The sequence below is a fragment of the Pangasianodon hypophthalmus genome, chromosome 1, assembly GCF_027358585.1.
Source record: "Pangasianodon hypophthalmus isolate fPanHyp1 chromosome 1, fPanHyp1.pri, whole genome shotgun sequence".
In the NCBI taxonomy this organism is placed as follows: Eukaryota; Metazoa; Chordata; class Actinopteri; order Siluriformes; family Pangasiidae; genus Pangasianodon; species Pangasianodon hypophthalmus.
In genome coordinates, this window is record NC_069710.1 from 17,482,787 (window position 1) to 17,506,650 (window position 23,864).

A 23,864-nucleotide genomic window follows, 5' to 3' on the forward strand; every position below is an offset into this window, starting at 1 on the left:
AAATGTGATCTCAGTGATTTTGACCGTGGCATGATTGTTGGTGCCAGACAGGCTGGTTTGAGTATTTCTATAACTGCTGATCTCCTGGGAGTTTCACACAGAGTTTCAAGACAGATTCTTTCTGAAAGCCAACAGTTCATTGACCACGAAATCAGTCCACTCTCTCTTCCCCTAGTTTTTCAGCATTTTTCTTGCACTCTTTCTTCCTGCATAAGCTGAAATTACATGGGACTACTTAAATGTGCTCCTTGGCCTACTCATCTATTTCAGTTTTGCTTTGTACTGCAGTCATAAAAACTATGCATGTTAAAGACATGCACAAGGAAATAATTAGAAGAAAACACACACACACACACACACACACACACACAGCAGTATAGCACTGATTGTAAAAAATGATATCAAAGCACTGAGTCAAACTATGTTAAAACAGACAAAACACAAAACACTAGATAGTATCCTGAGGCAAAAACATAACTCTTACCATCTCGGTTGGTGTCCATCTGTCTAAAGATCTTTTCTGTTCTTTTCTCTGGTGTAGACTCATCCTCTGGCATCTTCATTACTGACGAAACCATTTTATAAATAGCCTAGAAGGGACCAAAGGCACATTAGGATAGCAATTTGTCAAAAAAAAAATTAAAAAAAAGGATTTTAATCAAGGATTTCTGAGGATCTTTCCTGGGCACTCAACACACTGATCAAAAAGGTGCAACAGCATATTTACTCCCTTAGAAAACTAAGGAAAGCTCACTTATCCCCCCAGTTACTACTGAACATTTACTGCTGCACTATTGAAAGCGTCTTAACAAACTGCATCACAGTGTGGTACAGCAATTGCACTGTCTTAGATCAGAAAGCCCTTCAGCGGGTGGTGAAAACTGCCCAATACATCACTTGTGTCCAGCTACCTTCATTCAAAGACAATTATCACAAACGCTGCTTACTGAGGGTGGGAAATATAATCAAAGACACCTCTCCCCCCAACCATGGTCTGTTTACTCCTCTACCATCTGGGAAACACTACAGGAGTCTTCGCTGACGCACTAATAGACTCAGGAACAGTTTCTTCCCATCAGCTATCAGCCTTTTGAATTCTGAACTCAGGCGCTGAAGTGTGCACCCCTATTCTGACCCATGTTTTTTTTAAAAAAACAAAAACAAAACATTGTACTGTATAATATTAATGCTGTTTGCACTCTTAAATACCATCTGTATCTTGTCTTTTGCACTACCATGGTAACTTGCCCTTACACCTCATTCTGAACTCGCCTTCTTGCACATTACTGACTAATTACTACATGCACCTTCTATATTTGCAGTGATATCTCTGCAAATCTCTCCTTATATCTCTATACAATGCACCTTGTATATTTATACACCTTGTCATTTGCACTTAGCTGGTCTCTACTTCCTCTACCTCATACCTTGCACATGTCTGTAGGGGAATTTTATATTTTTTATATATATATTGTTTATATATATATTTATACACACACACACACACACACACCGATCAGCCATAACATTATGACCACCTGCCTAATATTGTGTTGGTCCCCCTTTCGCTGCCAAAACAGTCCTGACCCGTCGAGGCAGGGACTCCACTAGATCCCTGAAGGTGTGCTGTGGTATCTGGCACAAAGACCTTAACAGCAGATCCTTTAAGTCCTGTAAGTTGCGAGGTGGGGCCTGCATGGATCGGACTTGATGGCCAGCACACCCCACAGATGTTCGATTGAATTGAGATCTGGGGAATTTGGAGGCCAAGTCAACACCTTGAACTCTCTGTCATGTTCCTCGAACCATTCCTGAACAATTTTTACAGTGTGGCAGGGCGCATTATCCTGCTGAAAGAGGTCACTTCCATTAGGGAATACCACTGCCATGAAGGGGTGTACCTGGTCTGCAACAATGCTTAGGTAGGTGGTATGTGTCAAAATAGCATCCACATGAATGCCAGGACCCAAGGTTTCCCAGCAGAACATTCCCCAGAGCGTCACACTGCCTCCTCCGGCTTGCGTTCTTCCCATAGTGCATGCTGGTGCCATCTCTTCCACAGGTAAACGATGCCTTCCACATGATGTAAAAGAAAATGTGATTTATCAGACCAGACCACCTTCTTCCATTGCTCCATGGTCCAGTTCTGATGCTCACCTGTCCATTGTAGGCACTTTTGGCAGTGGACAGAGGTCAGCATGGGCACTCTGACAGGTCTGTGGCTACACAGCCCCATACGCAGCAAGCTGCAATGCACTGTGTGTTCCGACACCTTTCTATCATAGCCAGCTTTAACTTTTCAGCAATTTGTGCTACAATATCTCTTCTGTGGGATCAGTCCAAACGGACTAGCCTTCACTCTCCATGCGCATCAGTGAACCTTGGATGGCCATGACCATGTCGCTAGTTCACCGGTTGTCCTTCCTTGGACCACTTTTGGTAGGAACTAACCACTGTAGACCAGGAACACCCCACAAGGCCCGCCGTTTTAAAGATGCTCTGACCCAGTCATCTAGCCATCACAATTTGGCCGTTGTCAAAGTCTCTCTAATCCTTACGCTTACCCATTTTTCCTGTTTCCAACACATCAACTTCGAGAACCAACTGTTCACTTGCTGCCTAATTTATCCCACCCCTTGGCAGGTGCTATTGTAACGAGATAATCAATATTATTCACTTCACCTTTTAGTGGTCATAATAATGTGGCTGATCGGTGTGTGTGTGTGTGTGTGTATGTGTGTGTGTATATATATATATATATATATATATATATATATATATATATATATATATATATATATATATGTATATATATATATATATATGAATGACAAAGTTGAATCTAATCTAATCTGATATTAAGTACAATATCAAAATTACCTCTGGACTTTTAATCATGTTTAAGTTTTTTACAGAGCTAAAAAGCCTGATCACAGACATGATGCCGTATAAAGCTGTCTAACCAAATTAAAACTGAATACTACACAAAATCCAGCAAAAACAAAATTGACTGAATATATACTGGATGCACAAACAGATTTAAGTGTTTGTTTTTATAAAAAAAAAAAAAAACATACTTCTGTGATGTCATCAGGACAGTGAGTGGATTGCTTGTGCATATGCAAGAAAAGCAAAAACTATACCTCACATCACATTTCTGGAGTTACATAATTGGCTAGGGAATAAAAGATTTGTATTTGAAACACCATCCCCTTGGCCCAAATTGTAGTTTAGTGTCATAATCCACCAAGACGACTTTCATCCAGGAAAATGTATCACGCTTATAATTATTTTCAGATTTTATATTAAAATACACCCTTGGAGTTAAAATAACATTGGAGGTGTGAATATGGCACTGGAAGTAACCATATGTGACTATCTTGGCTGCAACATGGCTAGGAAGAGGACAGAAAGCACAGTCACAAAAAGCACAAATACAAGGTGACAAGAATAAATACCAACACCCTTATACATTCAAGTGAATACACACCATGGGCATCAAGATATACAATACCCCTAAAATAGATTTCAGAGAAGCAGTAACTGTGGCTCTCCTCTCTTTCTATAGCAAAAGCATCTCTTCTGCTTTTTAAGGCACATGTCTCTCAGTTCCACACCAAAAAAAAAAAAAGAACAGGCTCTAATTAAACTGCTTCATAGCTATGCACTGCTGCTGGTGTGAGCCTTACAACAACCACCATTTCATCTCCATGGAAATGTAGACATAGTAGAAAATGATGCAGTACAGAAAATGAACTGAGCATTATTTTCCTGAGCTGTTAAAAAAAAAAAATCAATGAATTTCCCTAAATAATTATAACCATGAGTTTATTAACCGTCATAATTTATTACAAATAAATGTATTTAAAATGTTCAGTTGTGTGTTGCGTATTAGTGTATGGATCAAGCTGGGAAATTCACATTCAGAATGATTCACTGAAATGCACTAACTAGCATCAATTGCAATCATCGCAAACACAATAACCACTATTCACAGTCCAATTTGTGCAAAATCATTTAGTTTTTTCTAAAGTGAAAACTGATTAGTGTGCATTTAATTATTTATAATTCTGCATTACTCTTAACAGATAAACAAGTCCTCATTCAATTCTCTGTTCACACACTAAAATAAAATTTAGCACATACCTGCACAATTTCCAGCATCTCTGCCTTACTAATATATCCATTCCCATCCAGGTCATACATGCTGAAAGCCCATTTCAACTTCTGCTCCAGCTTTCCTCGTGACGTGACGCTGAGTGCAATGATAAACTCCCTAAAGTCTATAGTGCCATCGCCATTGGCGTCGAAGGTGCGGAACACATGCTCAGCAAATTTTGAGGCATCTCCATAGGGGAAAAAGTTGCCATAGATCTTCTTGAACTCGTCCATAGATAGGTGGCCACTGGGGCAGTCCCGCAAGAAGCCCTTGTACCACTCCTGGATCTCGTGCTCGGTGAAATCTGTGCTTTCCAGCAGGTCCTGCATCACCTCTGGCCGCAGCTTGCTGTTCTGCTTCCCCATGCTTGAGTTTCAAGTTATAGCTTTGGGAAGACCAGAGAGAATAACATAGTAAAACACATGCAATTTCACAAAATTTTCTAGTTTTTTTTTTTTTTTTTTATTATTATTATTATTATTTACTAATAATTTACTAATTTTGCAATCTACTTCATACTACCTGAACATTTAGGGCCGATACTACTTCATGTAAATCACATTTGACCACAGGAAGCACTGAATGAACATGACTAGTCACTGAGAATGTTCATAATATAAAAACAACCACTTTCAGAGAGGAAAGTTGTTTACATGAGTTATTTTAGACATCATCTGCCTTTCTCCACATTTCCTTATATCAATGCATATCAAATGAAGAGATTATTTTAAAAAAATGTAAAGGTGTACGTTGGTACTGCTGTTGCTCAAGAATACAAACCCATGCAGGTCGCAGACTCACATATAAGAGGCAGCATGTAACTCTCGGGCTACAACATGACAGAACACCCAACTACTGGAATGAAATTTCAGCATGGCTGAGCACACACACATTGCAGAACACAGATACCTTATGTAGACATTAGTGATCCATAAAACATCTCAGACATGAGCAAACAGTATTTCTTGGCTCATTGCAGACAACTTTGTGAGGGGCAGCACGTTGCACCTTGTATGCTTTGGATGTAATCCAGTGAAGAAGACCTAACTAACAAACATGGCTGAGGTGGAAAAACTCGGTTGCATTTGTTCAGTAAAACCTACCAGATTTACTGAAGTGATATTGTGTGGAGGAAGCAGAGAGAGAGAGAGAGAGGGAGAGATAGAGAGAAAGAGAAAGAGAAAGAGAGAGAGAGAGAGAGAAGTGAATCGGCTAGTTCGGCGACATGAAAAATATCTACGATCAGAAAGTGGCCTACGCTATTTATGTGGGTCATTACTCTCATAAATGAGATGCTCTGAAGATTCTGCCTGTGTGCTAGGATTTTCCCTCTGGCTAGATACAGCATAGATGTAAGAAAACAGCAGTTGTAGCTTTAGCCTGTGCAAAAACAAAGTACTACACTAAAACCACTTTGTGTGATAAATATTGAACCTTATTCAAAAGTCTGAGGGTTTGGTCTACAGTTGTTCTAAGCAAGCAAACTCATTATTTTGGGTTAAACTGATTGTTGAATTGCAGTCCTGAAAGTAAGGGGTTGAAATTTGTCCTTTTCAGAATAATAACCCTAACCAGTAGCGTTAAAATTTAACTCCTGCAAGTCAATAAATAAATAAATAATAATAAAACAATAATATAAATAAATAAATAAATAAATAAAACAAAAAATAAAACCCTTTTTCAGAGCTGATTGTGATTCCTTGTTTTGAACTGTTGTCTTCTTAGATACTGATAGCAATTTTGCAGAAAATGTTAGTTCATTCATCTTCGGTAACCGTTTAATCATGATCAGGTCACAGTGGATCTGAAACACTGGGAATGAAGTACAAATACACGCTGGATGGCAAGTCAGTCTATCACAAAGCAATTTAGAGTCAATGCCATCATATGCTGGCATATTTGTGGGAGGAAACTGGAGGATCTGGAAGAAGACCTTCACAGACACAGGGACACATGTAAAACTCCACACAGACAGCAACCCGAGTTCAGGATCAAACCAGGGTCCCTGGAGCTGTGAGTCAGTTATGCTACACGCTGCGTCACTGTGCTGCCTCGTTCTAAATTCAATTCACGTCAGTTAGCTCAAGCTGGAAAGATAACTTGTCTAGCTTAGCCCAATGAAGCATCTACCTTTTCATATGATGTACAGTGTCCGTTCTCAAACCCTCTTTGAGAGCAAAGACAAATAACAACTTATAAAAACTAAATATAAAGCACATAGGTCCCTAGTGTACAGCTACACAGTCATGCTTTAAAATAGAAGATATTACATAAATTACTGCTCATACTTACACGGTCAGAGGCATGAAGTCTTACTCATATTATCTCATACCATATATTATCACCCACTCTTAGTCTGTGCACACACACTTACACACACAGACTCTGCTGTAGATACAGGCATAGGAATATACACCACTGACACCATTTGTCATTATGAATGACTTTTGCATGACTGTTTAAATGAGAGTACAATAAGAATAAACAGTAATAAGCTTATTCAAAAATTATTTAGCACTATAATAGTAACATTAATTGTAAGCAATTGTGTCATCTCTTTTGTCCTATAAATTATTTTTAATTTCATCCATTTTTACACGTATTTCAATAAACTAAGCCAACTGCATTTCACAGCAGCACGTGACATATTGGTCTTTATACCACAGTGCGGTTGAATTCTTGATATACATTCATTGACTTGGTGAAGTTTTTCGTTGATCTGGTGACGTTTAAGAGACGCTTATTTAACTTTTATGGAAAGAGTTTTGAGTGCTTTGTAAAGGATCTTGGCTAAAGACTTAAGGACAGACAAGCTGTGTTTTTTTTCTAATTAACGTCAAGAAAGAAAAAGGACATGCTGGTGAGATAACGACTGTTTATCATGGCTACAACGTAAGCGATAACAAGAACCAACTTGTCTTGGCGGACATTCAATAATATGCAACATAGCTATAAACCATTAAAATGTGTGACATGTTCATTAATAAATTAAAATTGTAATCACAAATCCCGGCGATAAAAGTAGAACAACACACTCCAGACCATGCCGTTAAAAAAAAAAATAATAATACACTTTGGCCCACTTCACATGTATCATTTTCCATTATCCACACAATCTGACGTGTGTTATTCCTTACAAATTTTAATAATCATTTGAAACTCAGGACATTTTGAGATACATTTTATTTACAAACAAAAGGAGTTGTACACACAAAAAAAAAAATTCTCACAACAGGACACAATGTCTGTCAACCTTGGTTGAAATCAATCATTCTGAACGTTACTTCTTGTATTATTCTACGCAAACTTCAGACTGCTGCTTTTCTAACAAATGAGCAATGTGACGTCTGCCTTAAGCCTCCCCTTTATTGTTGGAATGAATCTGGGAGTGATTTAGAAGGGTTAAAGTATTACTTATTTCTCTAGTCCACCAATCTAAATAGTAAAATATGATGTCTCTGTGTCAAGTTAATTCTGGCATCACACTTGGAAGGTATTTGATTTTGCCTCCATATGCCCAGAAAACTGAGGCATGTCCGCGGCTTAGCCTCAAATAATAAGTGCAATAGAAATGATGCATTTATAAGTACATCGGCTAATTACTTCCAAATAAATGGTAGAATAGTTAGTCATCTAATTAGTTATTATTAATCAGCGCATATGGTGTGTGAATGGTATTTAAAAAAATGAAATACATTTGAAATTTACTACTGTGGGTGCATGTTTCCATGGTAACCCCATAATTAGACACAGCCCTAATTGCACCACATTTTTTATTATATGTGTTTCTCGGGAGGAACGGGAATCGTGCACTGTACAACAGCGCACACGTATAAAGAACAAGCATTAAACACTAACTACTGTGCACAATGCTGTGCTGTAGAAAATCTGCACACAGCCATTAAAATGTGTTGCTTCTGAAATCTGAAAATCACTGAACATCTCACATATATGCACAAATTATTAAAAATACCTCTCTCAGGAGATCCAGTGCTACACTATATACATCACATTTAATTGGTGTGAGAAAGAAAAGCCTCAGAAAAATGTCATGCAAATATAAATAAAATCTCAACTTGAATATTAACAAATACACCTGGCCCATTTTCCCCTCAAGTGGATTATTTCTGAATCCCCCTCCCCCACAAATCACTTGTCTTAGGACAATAGTGATGCTAATAGATCATTCAGCTCAATAATTCAGCAAAGAAATATGAATGAATACAGCAGCCTGGAAGCTTGACGAATATGGCTAACTCCGTGCCCTGCTCCTTCTCTAGGCTCTATGAGTCTCTTCATAAAAGCAGGTAATATAACCAGTCAGATTCATCAGGCAGTTGCCATGGTAATCTGTTCTGAACATTTCGTGGACTGATTGAGACTGAGTGAAGCGGCGTTCACCTCAATGTGTGGCTCACAAACAGAAAGAGGAGATCGCGAGTGTGATGTGAGAGTAACACATTAAGGTTCTGCTTAATGAAAGCCTTTACCACCTGCCAAAATTGGTCAATTAGTCTTATTATCACGGTCAAAGCCTGGAGGAATGACAAAAAACTCAGACAATCATCAGCTCCTTGAATCTTTTACATTCAGCAAACCATTAGAGTTCTAAAACCTTGTGTCCAATCTGAAAATATTAAAAGATGTTCAAAACATTCCAAAAATGTTCAAAAGATACTTGGACCCATTTTAATGTCCGGTGCTATGATACAAGCTTCCATCTGATAGACAAGCGTGGGAGACTAAAGTACCATTGAGAGAGTAAAATACATTAGTGAGTAACAGCTTGTGTTGTTTCGATCAGTTGTCTGTCTAATTATATTATAAATTAATAGTCAAAGAGAACGCAAACAAGATTAAGATAAAATCTGCATATGACTCTGTTACATTCAGGAAAATTATTATGTATCACAATTTATACAACAGTTAGTTCCAGTCCACTAATTTGATTGGTCGAGTGTTTATATTTCCTACAACCACACTGGAACGTTTCACTGCATAACTCCACTCGTCAGTGTTTGCTACATAAAATTCCACTTCCTTGTTCAAAACCATTACTATAGTAGAGTCAGCGACATAAGTGGACATGGCAAATGATACTTTTCAAGAATATAACTTTTGACTTGAATTAGGAAAGCTTGTCAGGTGAAGATGAAAAGGAAGACGTTTTACCAGAAGCACCTTTAATGAGCACGTACAAATCAATGTGAACTATCTAGCCACCTAGCTGACGTGCTATAAAGTGAGTGCGGCATCTCACTCAACAGAACATTTGGCCATATTGTGTCCGAAATGTCACTTACTTGACATTAATTCCTTGTTTATAGAACTGTTGTATAAAAGCAATATCGCACTTGCAATAGTGAACTCAGCACGGTTGTGATTACCTATGACCTGTGGTGAATCAAAATGTTAAAAAAAAAATAAAATAAAAACGTAGAAAATATGTAGAACTTGAAAAATATATATATTGTTTGCGTCATGGCCTCAGTACAAGTGTGTTACATTTCTGAGAAACCCTGCTTGGAAAACTGTATTACGGTCTGGATTGCTTCTTTGTGTTTGGATGGGCCTCTTGTCAGTCATTTGATAGACAGTCTGTTCGGAAAGAAAAAAATAGGGCTGAAATCCTTAAGTTCTCAGTGAAGCCAGATAATTCTCCTCCAAGAAAAAAAACGATATCCTCTGAATAAATTAATGACTATTAACAAAGTAAAACCAGAGTAAACCGTGGCAGTGCTTTTCCATGATTGAATAATTTATTACCAGTGAAGGGGATGAAGCTGGACACAGAATTAGTGATGTTGCTCCTGGACAGGTCTGTAAGAGCAATCTGTATACAGCTTTGAAGTGTTTGAATGGGTGGCTTTTACATAAAGTTTTATCACTTAGATACTCAAGTAAGGATGAACCACCTGCATAAAAAATATAGTATGTAATTCTAGCTAACTACTGTGCAGCTAACAATGCTAATACTGGAGCTTAAAGCTAATAAGTGCTCATTACAAAGAAAAATAGGATAGCAAAAGGACTCTTGACCATTCTTGAATCAGTATGAACCAGATTCTGTGTGGTTATAGTGTTATAACTTGGCTTTTAAGCAGTTGAATGGCTAAGTGCACTTGACAGTGATGTCATGACAGTCCTTGCTAATGCTCTCTAGCTGAGCCACAGTAGATTCAAATGAAAAATTTTTTTTTTATATTTTATATATATATTTTATATATATATATATATATATATATATATATATATATATATATATATATGTTTGAATAAATATGTAATAGATAATCAAAGTATTATTATTATTATTATTACAGCTTATTGCGTTGTTTAATGTTATTTGTTCACTGTGTTAAATAAAAGCATTAACCCACTTGTTTTAATTCATAAGTCAGTAAAAACCCAGGAGACTCAAGTGTTTAATTAGCCGAGGCTGACCTTTTGCCATGTTGCTATGGAAACAAAAACTCTTAGCAATGAGAAAACAGGAACTCTGCAATTAAAATAGATGCCCCCCACAACCCAACTCTGTGAGGAAATCGGTTATAAATGAGTAAAGCTTACTTGCTAACTAGGTTTTTTTTTTTTTGTAAGATGTTTTAGCATTTTTTTTTATTGATAAACATGAACTATGTCCTTTAGGTCCTTGTCTCAATTAAACCGGTTTACTATTGCATACTTTCCTGCTAGTGTTTATATCTACTGAGGCTTGAACTAGCTCTTTACGATGTTGAAGTTCTTCACGCACATGAATATCTGCAAATGGTTAAACAAATGCTCATTTTTCTATGTCGTTTCTGTTGCTGAAATAAGCCATGCTCTCCACCATAATGCCGATCTCATGTAGCTTTCTAAATTTAAAATAAAAAAAAAAAAAATCACCTCGGCCACAAATGGCTTCCCCAGGAAGCTGTAGCTCTTTAATTAACCACAATTCTTTTCCATCTCCAAAAATGCTCACAAGGCAGGATTTTTTCATGTATTCAGACCTCCTTCTAGAGGTTCTTCACCACTTCTTTTAAATGTGAATAGGGGTATTTACAACGCTAGTTACAATTTAGATTTTGACCAGAGCATGGCGAGTAAATCACTGAGAATTTGACAATACTAAATAAGGAGTAAGACCATGAAATCTCACTTATGACTTACTGCAACAAATACAAGCTAGTTTATTACCAATTGGTTAGCCAGCTAGCTATCTGCGATGAGAGGAGAGCTTGGGGCATTTCCAAGTTGCAGAGTCATGTTTATACTAGCTCTTTACAATGTTGGCAGTTGTATTGAGGGGTGCAGAAATGTCAGCCTTTAAATGTTCAAAATAATGAAAAATGTGTAGTGGCATACAAAAGCAATAATCAGCATTAATCAGAGCATTATAAAAGTAGAAGTGTTAATAATGATTAAAAAGTACAAGTGTTAATAGTAAATAGTAAATCAATGTTACTATCACGTTAACTGAACTGGAACGTGAACATGCATGTGAATGTGGTAAATACTGAGGGAGGACAGTCTTCTCTTCCACCTTACCCCTTATGCCCTTACACAGCTGAGGTTAGCAACTAACATTTTTTTCCAAGCACACTGAGCTTGGTCTACAGCTTCATATGGCTCATCAGTCAAATCACAGACTAAAAGATTTGTTTCATCCATGGCAGACCTTTATGAACCAGCAGTTCTAAGTCTCAGCATGTGTACAAGAGAATGCAGGAGAAGATTTCTTGGTAACTTTCTAAACTTCATGGCTGATGACTGGGCAGATATTGCTTAATAGGCTAGGATATAAAACAGCTGCAGAGCAATCAGATGTCTCAGGGAAGGAGACTCAGACACAGTCTCGGATGACTCAGACTAGGCAGATATTGATTAATAGGCCAGGATATGAAACAGCTGCATAGACACCTCAGGGAAGGAGGGCTATTGATGGTCATTTGAATGAATTCCGTAGATATGTGACCGTGCTATTCCTGAAGGCAATGTTAAAAGTCTTATGTAACCTAAAAACAAATTTACTGATAAATAAGCTTCTTAAATTAACTCCCATATTAACGTCATCTTTTCAAGAAGAAGACTAAAATACAGCGTGAATTGACTTCTGGGAAATTACTGTGTGTTATGTTTTAAAAAAAGAACATTACTCTTGTGAAATGTCATGTACTCATGACTCTTGTGAAAATGTGAAGTATGTGAATCTGAGACCCTGCCAAATGATTACTTCATATTAGAGGCTCAATTAGAGTGCTAATTAGGAAATGTTTGCAGTTTGCACTCCAATCTAACTTGAGAATGGGTTTTATACAAACGCCTATATCTTCAATGACTACCTTGCTTTTTGGGCAACATTATATAAGAAGAGGTACAGGTTAGTTTTATGTGCACTCATATGTTTTGCACAGTTGTTCAGAAAAACACAGACAACAAAGCCTGGCTTCTTCTTGGCACTTCCTGACCTGAACTGGCACATTCCATTACACTAGAGCTTAGAGATATTCTCTCCTTCCAATATTACAGCTTCCTCAAGATCTGAGGGTGACATGACCTAGCGGACACATCACAACCTCACTGTCCTGGACAACATTACTTTGGCCTTTCGGACCATTCAGGCCTTCTTTTTCATTTCTATCCCCCATACAGCATGCTTATTGCTCCTACAGAAAAACGAAAGGTGCTCAATCAAATAAAAAAAAAAAAAGACACACAAATCTATTAATAAATTGAATCTACAATCTCATATTTCCTCTATTATTTTTCCAGTTTCTGCAAATTAGTGCAACCTGGTGCAACCACTGCCACTGGTGCAGATGTCCTTTTTTTGGAAACTTTTTCTGTCAGACCAGATGAAGATGCTGGTAAATTTATACTACAGCGCTCTTGTTGTCACTGAGTCAGTGAGATGCAAAGTTTGGGTGAGCTGCACTCAGATGGGCTGCTGCTGAGAGCTGAATTCAAAGGCAGGCATTCAAATGTTAACATTTCATGATATATTTCCAAAATAAATTTCAGAAATTTCAGAGGGGGATCTTTCAGAGGTCTCCCTGTGAAGGATGGATCCTTCGGGGGGAGTAGGGCGTAGTCATTAGTCCAGAATAGACAGCAGCCTCAGTGTACGAAACGGACAGATGGGTGAAGATGATGGCGCCAGGACTGATAGTTCCTATCCTTCATATCAATAATACATCCTCCAACATTCTATTATTTTACTTTGCATTCTATTTGCTAAAAAATAAGCAAACAGACAGTTTGATACTTTTATATTAAAGCTGATTTTTAAAAGGTACTTAGAGTATTGATATTTCCGTATTGATGTGTCCATCCCTAATGAGAAGTACCTCAGGCTACGTCCACATTAATCCAGATAAATTTGAAAATGCATCTTTTTCTCTACGGTTTGGCCTTTCGAAAATGTTATCAAGTGGATCAATTGCCGTTTTCACGTTGTAGTGTGCCCTGAGAAAATGGAGACATTCAAAAACAATGACACATTTTTAGTCATGTGATACATACAACTCAAAACAAACAAGATGCTGGACCATGTTCTACTGCAGCTGTTGTGCCTGCTACCCAGTTTGATAGCATTGTTAAACATTAATATCACTTTGTACAATCTTCAGATTGGATTTTTTCACAAGGGACGGAACGTTCACTCGCAATTGCTATTCAGCAGTAGAACAAGAGGACAAGCGCATTTCAGACCGTACATGAAACGGTCTGAAGACCTGGACGCACCAGTGTGTGGTGGGACAATTTTCGTACATGAAATTATCGTGCCCGAGGAGCGGGATGAGAATTTGAGGATGTCTAGAGACTCTCTATATCATCCGAGTGAACTTTTTACAACCTTATATTCAAGGCCAGACAGCATGACTGAGACCACCGGTGGAAATTACAAAGTAGTCTTATACTACTTGTTGCATGCAGTCTATACTACTTGAGCGACGAAGGAAGACTCGGAAAAACGGTGAATGCGTTTGGATTAGCTCGACAAACTGTGTCTAAAATAATCAAAGAAGCGTGCAGGACTATCACATTTCACCTGAGTCCCAAGAATGTCATTCACAGATGCAGAAGTACAGAGTCTTGTCACAAAGTTTTATGAAACGCACAGAATGCCGCAATGTCTTGGGGCTATAAACTGTACTCATATTGAAATATAAAGACCTGCAGTAAACTCCACTGATTACAGTAAAAGAAAAGGCAAATTCTCTGGCTGCCTGCGATTACAAGTATACATTCATGGACATTGTCATTAAGTGGCCTGGCAGCGTTCACAACATGCGCATATTTGCAAATTCAAAAATCAATGGCTACTTGAGAGATGGAAAGGTCCCTTTTTGTCAAAGAGTAGTTGTGGAGGGAGAAAGTAATGTTCCTGTCTTTTTACTGGGAGACCCAGCACAACCCCTGCTGCCCTATGTCATGAAAGAGTATGCGAGTGGAGGAGTTACTCCTGAAGAACAGTACTTTGGGTTGTCACTGTGCAAGTCCAGAATGATGATTGAATGCTCCTTCGGACATTTAAAAGCATGGCAGCACTGCAGCAGGCAATAGACATAAATCCGGATGATCTTCCTTTTGTAATCACTGCCCGTTTTGTCTTGCATAACGTCTGTGTAGCTAACAGAGAAATGATTCCAGAGCAAAATGTTGCTGTAGCTGTTCAATATGACAGACTTCCAGTCTACACAGCACAATAGCTTCCGAACAGAATGCAACCAAACTGAAGGGAGATGAGTGAGAAACGTGCTCACCAAGCTTCTTGACCTGTGAATGATGCTCGTAATGTCCTCTAAAACATTTGCGTAACTTACAGTTGTTGGTATCTTGGTTGGAATGAAATTATTACACAAAATTCGGTTAGCTCGGTTATGCAATACATGTTATTTCATGCTCTAAGTGTTACATTGTTTGTGTGCTGCTGATGTTATGCTTGTCTGATTAAAGTATACACTCAGTTTGTTCTATAGGCTGTTTGCTGTGCATATGATATATGGGTGAAATGCTCAGCTCCTGGAAAGTGTTAACTCGAACTGGATTGTAACAGTGATTATAGTCACCAGATCTGTATAAAATAATACACTTGAGTTACTAATTGAATAAAATGTATTTTGTTTTAAACATATTTCAAACTTGTTTTGCAAAGAGTTTCAAATTTTTCCAAGGTCAAGAAATGTAGCAGGGGGAAAAAAACAAAACATACTTTTTTAAACTTATCACTGCTGACAAATCATTTTTAAAATTGTGCTTTGTCAAACAACACAGTGAACATTACCAAAAACAAGCCTTGTACATGCCCTTGTACACACTGGTGACATGAATTTACATAAGTAATTCGAACTGCAATGAGTACATAAAACAAGTAGACTTTAAATGTCTGTCATCCGAGAAGAGACATGTGAAAACAGAGCAGTACCATTAAAGTCCATCAAAAAACATTTAAAAATAATTACAAATAAGGGGCACACACTGTGCTGTTGTAACCATGGTTACCTTAAATTTGAAAAAGCTATTACAATTGAAGCAAGAATTGCACAGCAATTAAACTAGGCCCTTTTTTGACAGGAACTACAAAAAGGAACTTGTAAGTAGTAAACATTAGACATTACAGAATAAAAAAAAAAAAAAAAAATTAGTTTCAGTCTGCGTCATCAGAGAAAAGACATCTAGTGTAAGAAAATGGAGCAGCAGCTTGATGGTGCTGTAGGGTTGATGCGGTCACCACAGGAGAAGGGGCTGAGGCAACAACTGGCCTGAGTGACTTGTGAACATATGGTGGTGCAACATATGGAGTCTGGGCCATTACCTGTCTCATAAGTGTAAATCCCAGTGCAGTTGAATTTGTAAGTTTTTCAAATGTTGGAAGTAAGCATGCCTTTGTTCTCTGAAAAGTTCAGCCTTCATCCTCTCAAATTTTTGCCTCTTCACCTTGAGATCCTCCTGAGCAAGCACAATTAATTGCCCATCATTTGATAGTTTTCGTTTCAGCTTTTCTTGTCTGTAGGTCGACAGCGTTGTATTCAGCCTGTCACATCTGTTCTGGAACAAGGTAGATATCCCCTCTGTGTCTGAGTCCTTGAGTCCAAGTCCTCTGAGACTTGAAGTGCTAGCAGCAGCAGGGGAAGGAGCAGAACTATAGAGTGAAGGGGAAGGACTATCTCTACCGACCAACTGGGGACAGTCATCGTTGTTAATATTGATGGTTTCGATGCCGGAATTAATGGTGGTGATGGCCGGCGATCCACCCCAAATCTGCTCACGGTGTTCGAAGTACAGCAACACAACTCTACCATGCCTGTTTCTCTTTCTGGATTCCACCAGGTGTCTGTACTTAAGCCTAATAGCCTCCAATTTTGTTATTACTTTTGTGAGACCTTCCTTATTGTACAGGTAAGCTGCGTTAGCAGAAGAATAGTGGTCCAATATTCCTTCAAGTGGTCCAATATTTCTCAAAATTTGTTTTGGCAGGATTCCCAGTCTACACTTTCACCTGCCTTTGCAACTTTATAGTCTTGGGTTACCCACAGCAACACCACCTCTTTGTCTGTCCATTTACAAAACTCTGTGCTTTTCCTTGACATTACCGCAGGACTGAAAGTAAATAAACGCCTCATGGAAACGACGCAGACCAAAGCTTCCTACATTTTTACACATGCACAGGGATGTAAGAAATTTCAGATGTTTCAGTGTGGATGAGCAATTTTTGGAATACGTTTGAAAACACCAGTTTAGACAGAGAGCATTTTAAAACAAAAATGCAGTTTTCAGATCTATCCGGATTAATGTGGACGTAGCCTCAGATCCACAAAAACATTTTATCCAGTTCCTTCCATTTTTCAATCATAGCCAGGCTTATACCTGATTTGGGCATGATGCACACATGATTTTGCTATGACTGGCAAATTTTTCCATCAGGGATAAACTGGGCGTGAATCAGATGGTGTTTGTTACACAGTGTGAGAGGTTAATCAATGCCTGATAAAGGCGTTCTGTGAAGCTGTTTTAGGTCATGAGCAATTTCTCGAAATTTCATCAGATGCTGTGAAAGCAGTGTAGTGATTTGATATGACTAGCAGCCTCGTGCCTGTACATGGAAGACAGATTGGAACATCACCGTCCACAGATTTAAAGCCAATCTGTGACTTTTCAATCATCAGTGTGGTGGTGTTGCTCCGCAACCATACTCACATGCTGTAGGCTGTGTAATTCTTCGGCTTCATTGTTCCACATAAAAGTCTGAATCTAATGGATACACTTTCTGAAAATGGACAAACCATATTGAGCACGTTTCACCAACCACGTCTGTCTCCATTGTTTTCCCCAGGTCTGTTTTTGGTCTTTCTCCCAAAAAAAAAAAAAAAAAAGACTTATAATTAAAATTGAAATTTGGATGTGATCCAATAATGTACTGTGTGGGAAATGACATCAAATGATTTCTGGTGTCGATCTGAAAGATTGTAGTGTGGGCAGTAGTCAGATCACTTATACTGTGGAATCCCTGCTTAGATTACTGTGTGCAAGCACGTGCACCATCACCCCTAATATATCCAGTAGTGTATTACATCTTGCTTGAAAATTAGATATGCAATTTTGCATTATTGTATTATTGCTGTTCACAAGCAATCATTGTAATTCTATTTGCAGAACAAGAAGTTAGCTAGCAATATCATCAATACCTGACATCATGATAAGCCACCATGATGTCTAAATATTTACAGACCACCTTCCTCCATTGCTCCATGGTCCAGTTCTGATGCTCACGTGTCCATTGTAGGCGCTTTTGGCAGCGGACAGAGGTCAGCATTGGCACTCTGACAGGTCTGCGGTTACACAGCCCCATACGCAGCAAGCTGTGATGCACTGTGTGTTCTCACACCTTTCTATTATAGCCAGCATTAATTTTTTTCAGCAACTTGTGCTACAGTAGGTCTTCTGTGGAATCAGACTAGATGGGTTAGCCTTCACTCTCCACGCGCTTCAATGAGCCTTGGGCAGCAATGACCCTGTCGCCAGTTCACCGTTTGTCCTTCCTTGGACCACTTTTGGCAGGTACTAACAAGTGCATACCAGGAACACCCCACAAAACCTGCCGTTTTTGAGATGCTCTGATCGAGTCGTCTAGCCATCACAATTTGGCCCTTGTCAAAGTCACTCAGATCCTTATGCTTGCCCATTTTTTCCTGGTTCTAACACATCAACTTCGAGAACTGAATGTTCCCTTGCTGCCTAATTTATCCCACCCCTTGACAGGTGCCAGTGTGATATCAATGTCATTCACTTCACCTGCCAGTGGTTTTAATCTTATGGCTGATCAGTGTATAAATTAATATATTTAAAACAAGAATTAATTAAACTTGAAACAGCAAACAAAAGGTCCATGTTGCTGTGCTACAGGTATTTTTTGAAGGCAACTGAAAGACAAGTGTCGATAAAACTGTTTGCACAGCCACTTCTCATTAATAGTGGCTGAGCTGTGAGGAGTGCTGGACTTGCTGGAGTAACACAAAAAAAAACGTTCCTTACATGGACACATGAAACCATAGATAGTCATCAGCACACCAGTGAGTGGGGGGGAAGAAATGCAGAGGCTACAACAGCTGCCAAATACTTTGAAGAAGAAACAGAAAATGCATATGCAATAACTTAAAATATACATGTAACGAGCTTTTCTCTTCCACCGTCCCTTTCACCCTGTACCACTAAAGAATTACAAAAAACGAGCAGCTGTGTGCGGCTTGCTGTGTGACGATGGATATTCTGACACACAGTCCTATGGCTGAGAAGACATAGTGAACAAAAATAGCCTTTTGAACACTTCTCACATCTCATACTAGTCCGTAATTCAAAGTCCAGAACAGGGAGATGTTACTGGACACTGGAGATCCCAAAAGCACAGAGTTATTTACGTTGAATGCTTTCAAATGTCTATTCATAATGCATTCTTGGTTATTTTAGGTAAAAGGCTTACATTCTTTAATCTGTATTCCAAGGAAAATATAAAATCCTATTTTCTCCATTACCATGTTAATGCACAGAAGTGCCAGACTTAATAAAATAAGCCGAACATATTTCTCAGCCAGTTTCACACTGATAGCAAACTCCATAACATCCTCTGGCAGTCATAGTGAAGCAGCATCTTAAGACCCTTTTTTTTCAAAGCCAACCCCATAATGGGACAAGCCTCAGTGACCTCTGACCTTCTCCAAGTGGGCCATTGAGAATGCTACAATGGGGACGCCCACACAGCTGTCCCTGACAGCTCCGTGTCCACTCAGTACTGCCTCACAGCTCCACAAACAAGCCTAGTGCAAATAGTCTGGACATCTGAGAAATGATAAAAGCCTATTAGGTTTGGTATTCAGAAACCTTTGTCTATAGTTATTCAGCAAAAAGTTCTTGATAAGAAATGTATCACAAACAGCAACAACACACAGGCCTTGAACACATGTACGCTGAACTTTCTTCTAATGCTAAGCCTCACATCACAATTATTTGACTGAACATCTGATGTCCCCACATTCCTCTACCTTTCCATTTAAACTATAAACTTTAACAGCTTGTTTCTACGTCTTGAGCCAGATGTGTAAAACCACACTGTAAATTACAGCAGAGAACTAACAAACGACGTGTATTAACGGCACATATTAACTTTACTTACAAGCCGCTCCTCTCTGCCACAAGGCGGACCGTGATGTGCGACAGTTGACAGTGTTGATTCCTTAGTGAGGAGTAATGACAGTATTTATTCAGTCAATTACACTAAGATGGAAGAGAGGAAAGACTATGTACAAAGCTGTGCAAATCTCCAGAGCATCAACACCTCTCTCTCAATATTAATGCTGGGATTACGGTCTGGAGAATGGATGCTGGCCATGGCTGCCTCCTGAGCCAGGTCATAAATGTTATAATATAAACTAAGTTTCAACTTTATAAGGGGCTCATAAAAGGTAGAACCTTGGACTGGCACTTAAGCACCTCTTCAAACACAAAATATAACAGTGATGACACAATATCACATCAATGTGTCTGTGTCTTTAAAGAAGGCAATTTTAATCTTTCAAAATCCGAGTTATATTAGGAATCCACTCAGTGCATTTAATTTTGTATGCTACATGTTTCACTGTTAACATATTTTAACAGGCACTTGGCTTACTCTGTGCTGAGTGCACTGTACAAACTTTCATATTAGCATGCACGACATAGAAGTACAAAGTGGGAGGTACGGATATTTGAACTGAATTCACACTCCACCTATGAATGAAGGCAGAACCCATACTAACTACTGTGTTTTGGTGGGCGTGTAATCATTTTTAATATTCTTCATAATTTGAGGGTGACTATCACTTTTGTTTGAATAATTCTATATCCGAGTACTGACGCCCAGGTGTGAGTGCACACACAGACACACACACGCACACACATAATCTGGGCCTGTAATAACAGACAAGGCTGATAACACACAATAGCAGCGGTTGCTGTGAGCCTAATCTCCTCCCACACGTGTGGGTTGTGTTGATGTAGCTGCCAGCACTGTATCTTATCCTCATTTCTAGCAAGCTTCCAACGAAAGAGAGAGAGAGAGAGTGTGTGTGTGTGTGTGCGAGCCTGTCAACAGGCCTTCAGAAAAAGGAGGAGAGAAAGTGTGTGTGTGAATGGACACTACAGACATGGCAGAGAGACTTCCTTATTTCCACCATACAACCATCTGAGGACACGTGATCACAGTAAAATGCTTTTACAATAGGATTTCATAAGCTATTGAGTAATATAGTCTGTGCAGACGTGCCTTGGTAAACTATAAACCAGAGCAACTCAGAAAAAATGGCTGAAAAAAACTGCAGCTATATCTAAAAGGCAAGGTAAGTGCAAAGCTATTCGGGCAATCTGAAAAGGCGCAGCTGCTCTGCTAAATGCTGAGGACCCGCACATAAAAACACCGCTTAAGCAGACGAGGAGTGGGAGACTTGAAAGCGGTGAAGGAGTAGGAGGGGAAATATTGAGGAAATTGGAAGTGATAAAGGAAAAGAGAAGAGCTGTAAGACTTCGGAGATCAAGCTTCTTTCATTTTCCCTCCATCTCTCTCCCTCTCCCTCCTTCGTTCTCATGATTTACTATGTTCAGATGATTCCTGATCCTTTAGTGTGACATGAGCATAAAAATGATACCAAAACAACCCCATAATCCATGTAATCTCAAGCATAAGCCATCCCTTCATCTTTTTTATACCCCTCCGTCCCTCTCCCCTACACTCAAGTTCCCCCAAATCTCAGCATCAACATAAGCAATAAATACCAGGTCAAGCCTCTTGGGAATACACTGACCTCATATCCGGAAGAGACACAGAGTGAGGGAGATACACTGAGTGAGAAAGCAAGAAAAAATGTAGGGGGCTGAGTATGTGAAAGAATGAGAGTTTGAAGTAAATGCAGGAAAAAAAGAAAGAACCAGGGTGGGTGGAGATGGGAGGCGATCAGGGAAAAACTGCAAACTGAGTTAGTGTGTGACTAAAAAATACACACAGCATTAATCTATTTTTTTCTGCTATCAAGATTTCTAAAACATGCAAAAGAGATGCTCGGGCAATACTTGGGTATTAGTGCAGAAGAGACATACCTCTTCTTTTTAGTCAAAACAAGTCCTTAGAAGTCCATAACCTCGTAGTTTCCCCTGAGTCACAAACGCAGACAGCAACAGGCAGCTATACAAACCCAGCAAGACTGAGTAGGCAGCAGGCAGTTCAGAGATCAGCCTCGTCAAACCCAACAACTCTAAGACTCTTCGAAGCCGCAAGTAGCCGAATGAAAAAGCAAACTCGGACCGAGTTCCTCCCCTTGTTCCTCCCCTTGACGCAAACTCCAGTCACATGGTCTCATCAAAAGCAGAAGTGAGCCTTCGTTGCCCTGGCAACAGAGACATGGCTGTGCAGTGATTTCAATAGGTCAATCTCCTTCAGAGACTCTGAACAAAGATTCACCAAAAACCATACATGTGCATACACACAGAGACAGAGAGAGAGACAGAGAGTGAGACAGAGAGAGAGACAGAGAGAGAGAGAGAGAGAGATTGAGGTGATATCTTTCTAAAAATTGTGTCATTGCACAACTGAACATTCAATACTTCCACAGTTATGAGAAAAGGTTTACAAATCATTCTCATCCATTTCTCTACACAAAAAGTCCTGTACATTTTCGATGAAGCGTTGCTTCAACAGCCTGCTTTAAATCACTCCACAGCCTTTCAAGGGAAGCCTTTCAACTACAAAATTTCTTTTGTTGCAGCAAGTGGTGCCTCAGAGGGAGACCCCGTAACTGCAGGCCACCCCACTGGCCCCTAACAGGTTCACACTTATTTTTACTTCCCCCATTTTAATGGCTTTTGGCATTGGTTATTAAAGTCAATATAAATTGAATTTAGTGACCAGACACACAGACTTTCAAAGAGCAACAAATGTATAATATTTCTCTTTTGTCCTCCATCCTCTCCCCCACATCTGCTACCTGCCACACTAACACAAGTAACAGCACCACATCCATTAGCTATCACAACAGAGAAAGCTGCATTTCACTCCAAATTAATTATAATTTCAGGTATCTGTAAGGTCAATCGGGTAAGATTATTCATTGTCATTAGAATCCAGCTAGCTAACTTGCTTGCTGTTACAGGCAACAAGCAAAATTTCTATTGTTTTAAATTTAACATTATAATTTCTGATGTTTCAAATTCAAACAAGATTAAGGTCATGCTATTTTGTACAGTGCTCCAAGTGTCCCCGTGTTCCACACAGTTGAGTTAATCATTCATCTTTTTATTAATTATGTCCAAGGCAATAAAACAAATCATACGTCTGCGAACTTTATCTCCATGTACTGTGATAAATACTGATTTAGGAGCGTCTGGGAGCAGGAAAAAAGACAGGGAATGTTGGAAGTAGAGCAAAGATTCCTGCACAAGACCAAGGCATTTATCACAATCTAAACCTCTTATGTGGTCTAATTTTGGAACGTGCGATTAGATAGATAGACAGACAGATAGACAGCTAGACAAACAGACAGATGACAAAAGTTTCATGCCTCCAACTTGTGGTTTAAAGAATTTAAAGAGTGGTATATTTTTTATTACCTTTCCGATGGTAAGAAAAATAGATGGGCAGCGAACAGAACCAACAAATCAAGTATGACAAAGATGTTATAAATCCTTTAACTGTATTTATAAAAAATAAAAAAATAAATAAAAAAAAAAACTAGCCAAGAAAACTGGCCAACAAGCATTGCAACCTTGACTTAGATTTAGCAGGTTAGAAGGCTAAGCATTTTACTGAGAGTTTAATTTAAGCATATAATTAAATGTTTTTCCTGTGAAGTGACTCATGAAGCTTGTGACACGGTATCAGCTATCACAACTTAAGCATCTTATGTAGCCTAATTTTGGAATGTGTGACTAGACAGACAGTTAGATAGATAGATAACTGAGCAAGTAAGAAGTATTCAAGAGCAATAGAAAACATTCAGTAAAATTATAAATGATAAAATATGAAAGTCTAAAATAAATATAACCATTTAAACATCAGTCCTGAGTCGATGTAAAAGTGACAGAACAGTGGTAAAAATGTATATGCAGCAAAGTGTGTATGATTAGCAGTAAGTTGTACAATGCAATTATACAATGAATTAGCAGCAGTGCAGTAAACAGCCAAGTGCAAAAAATGCAA

The 23,864-nt window shown here is 38.8% G+C and overlaps 1 protein-coding gene across 4 annotated transcripts in view; it reads right to left on the bottom strand.

Moving 5' to 3' along the window:
• ncalda (neurocalcin delta a) overlaps positions 1–23,864 on the bottom strand; it is a 44,073-nt gene that overhangs the window by 3,104 nt on the left and 17,105 nt on the right. For 3 of the 4 annotated variants that reach the window (XM_053234186.1, XM_026926636.3, XM_026926634.3), the window contains 2 exons: positions 4,147–4,544; positions 485–590 (listed from right to left, as the gene is read on the bottom strand). In XM_053234186.1, coding sequence (XP_053090161.1) covers positions 485–590; positions 4,147–4,524 — 484 coding nt within the window. In that variant the 5' untranslated portion in view covers positions 4,525–4,544. Of the gene's footprint in view, positions 1–484; positions 591–4,146; positions 4,545–21,769; positions 21,988–23,864 lie in introns of those variants that run through there. The other variant, XM_026926635.3, reaches the window with a different exon arrangement.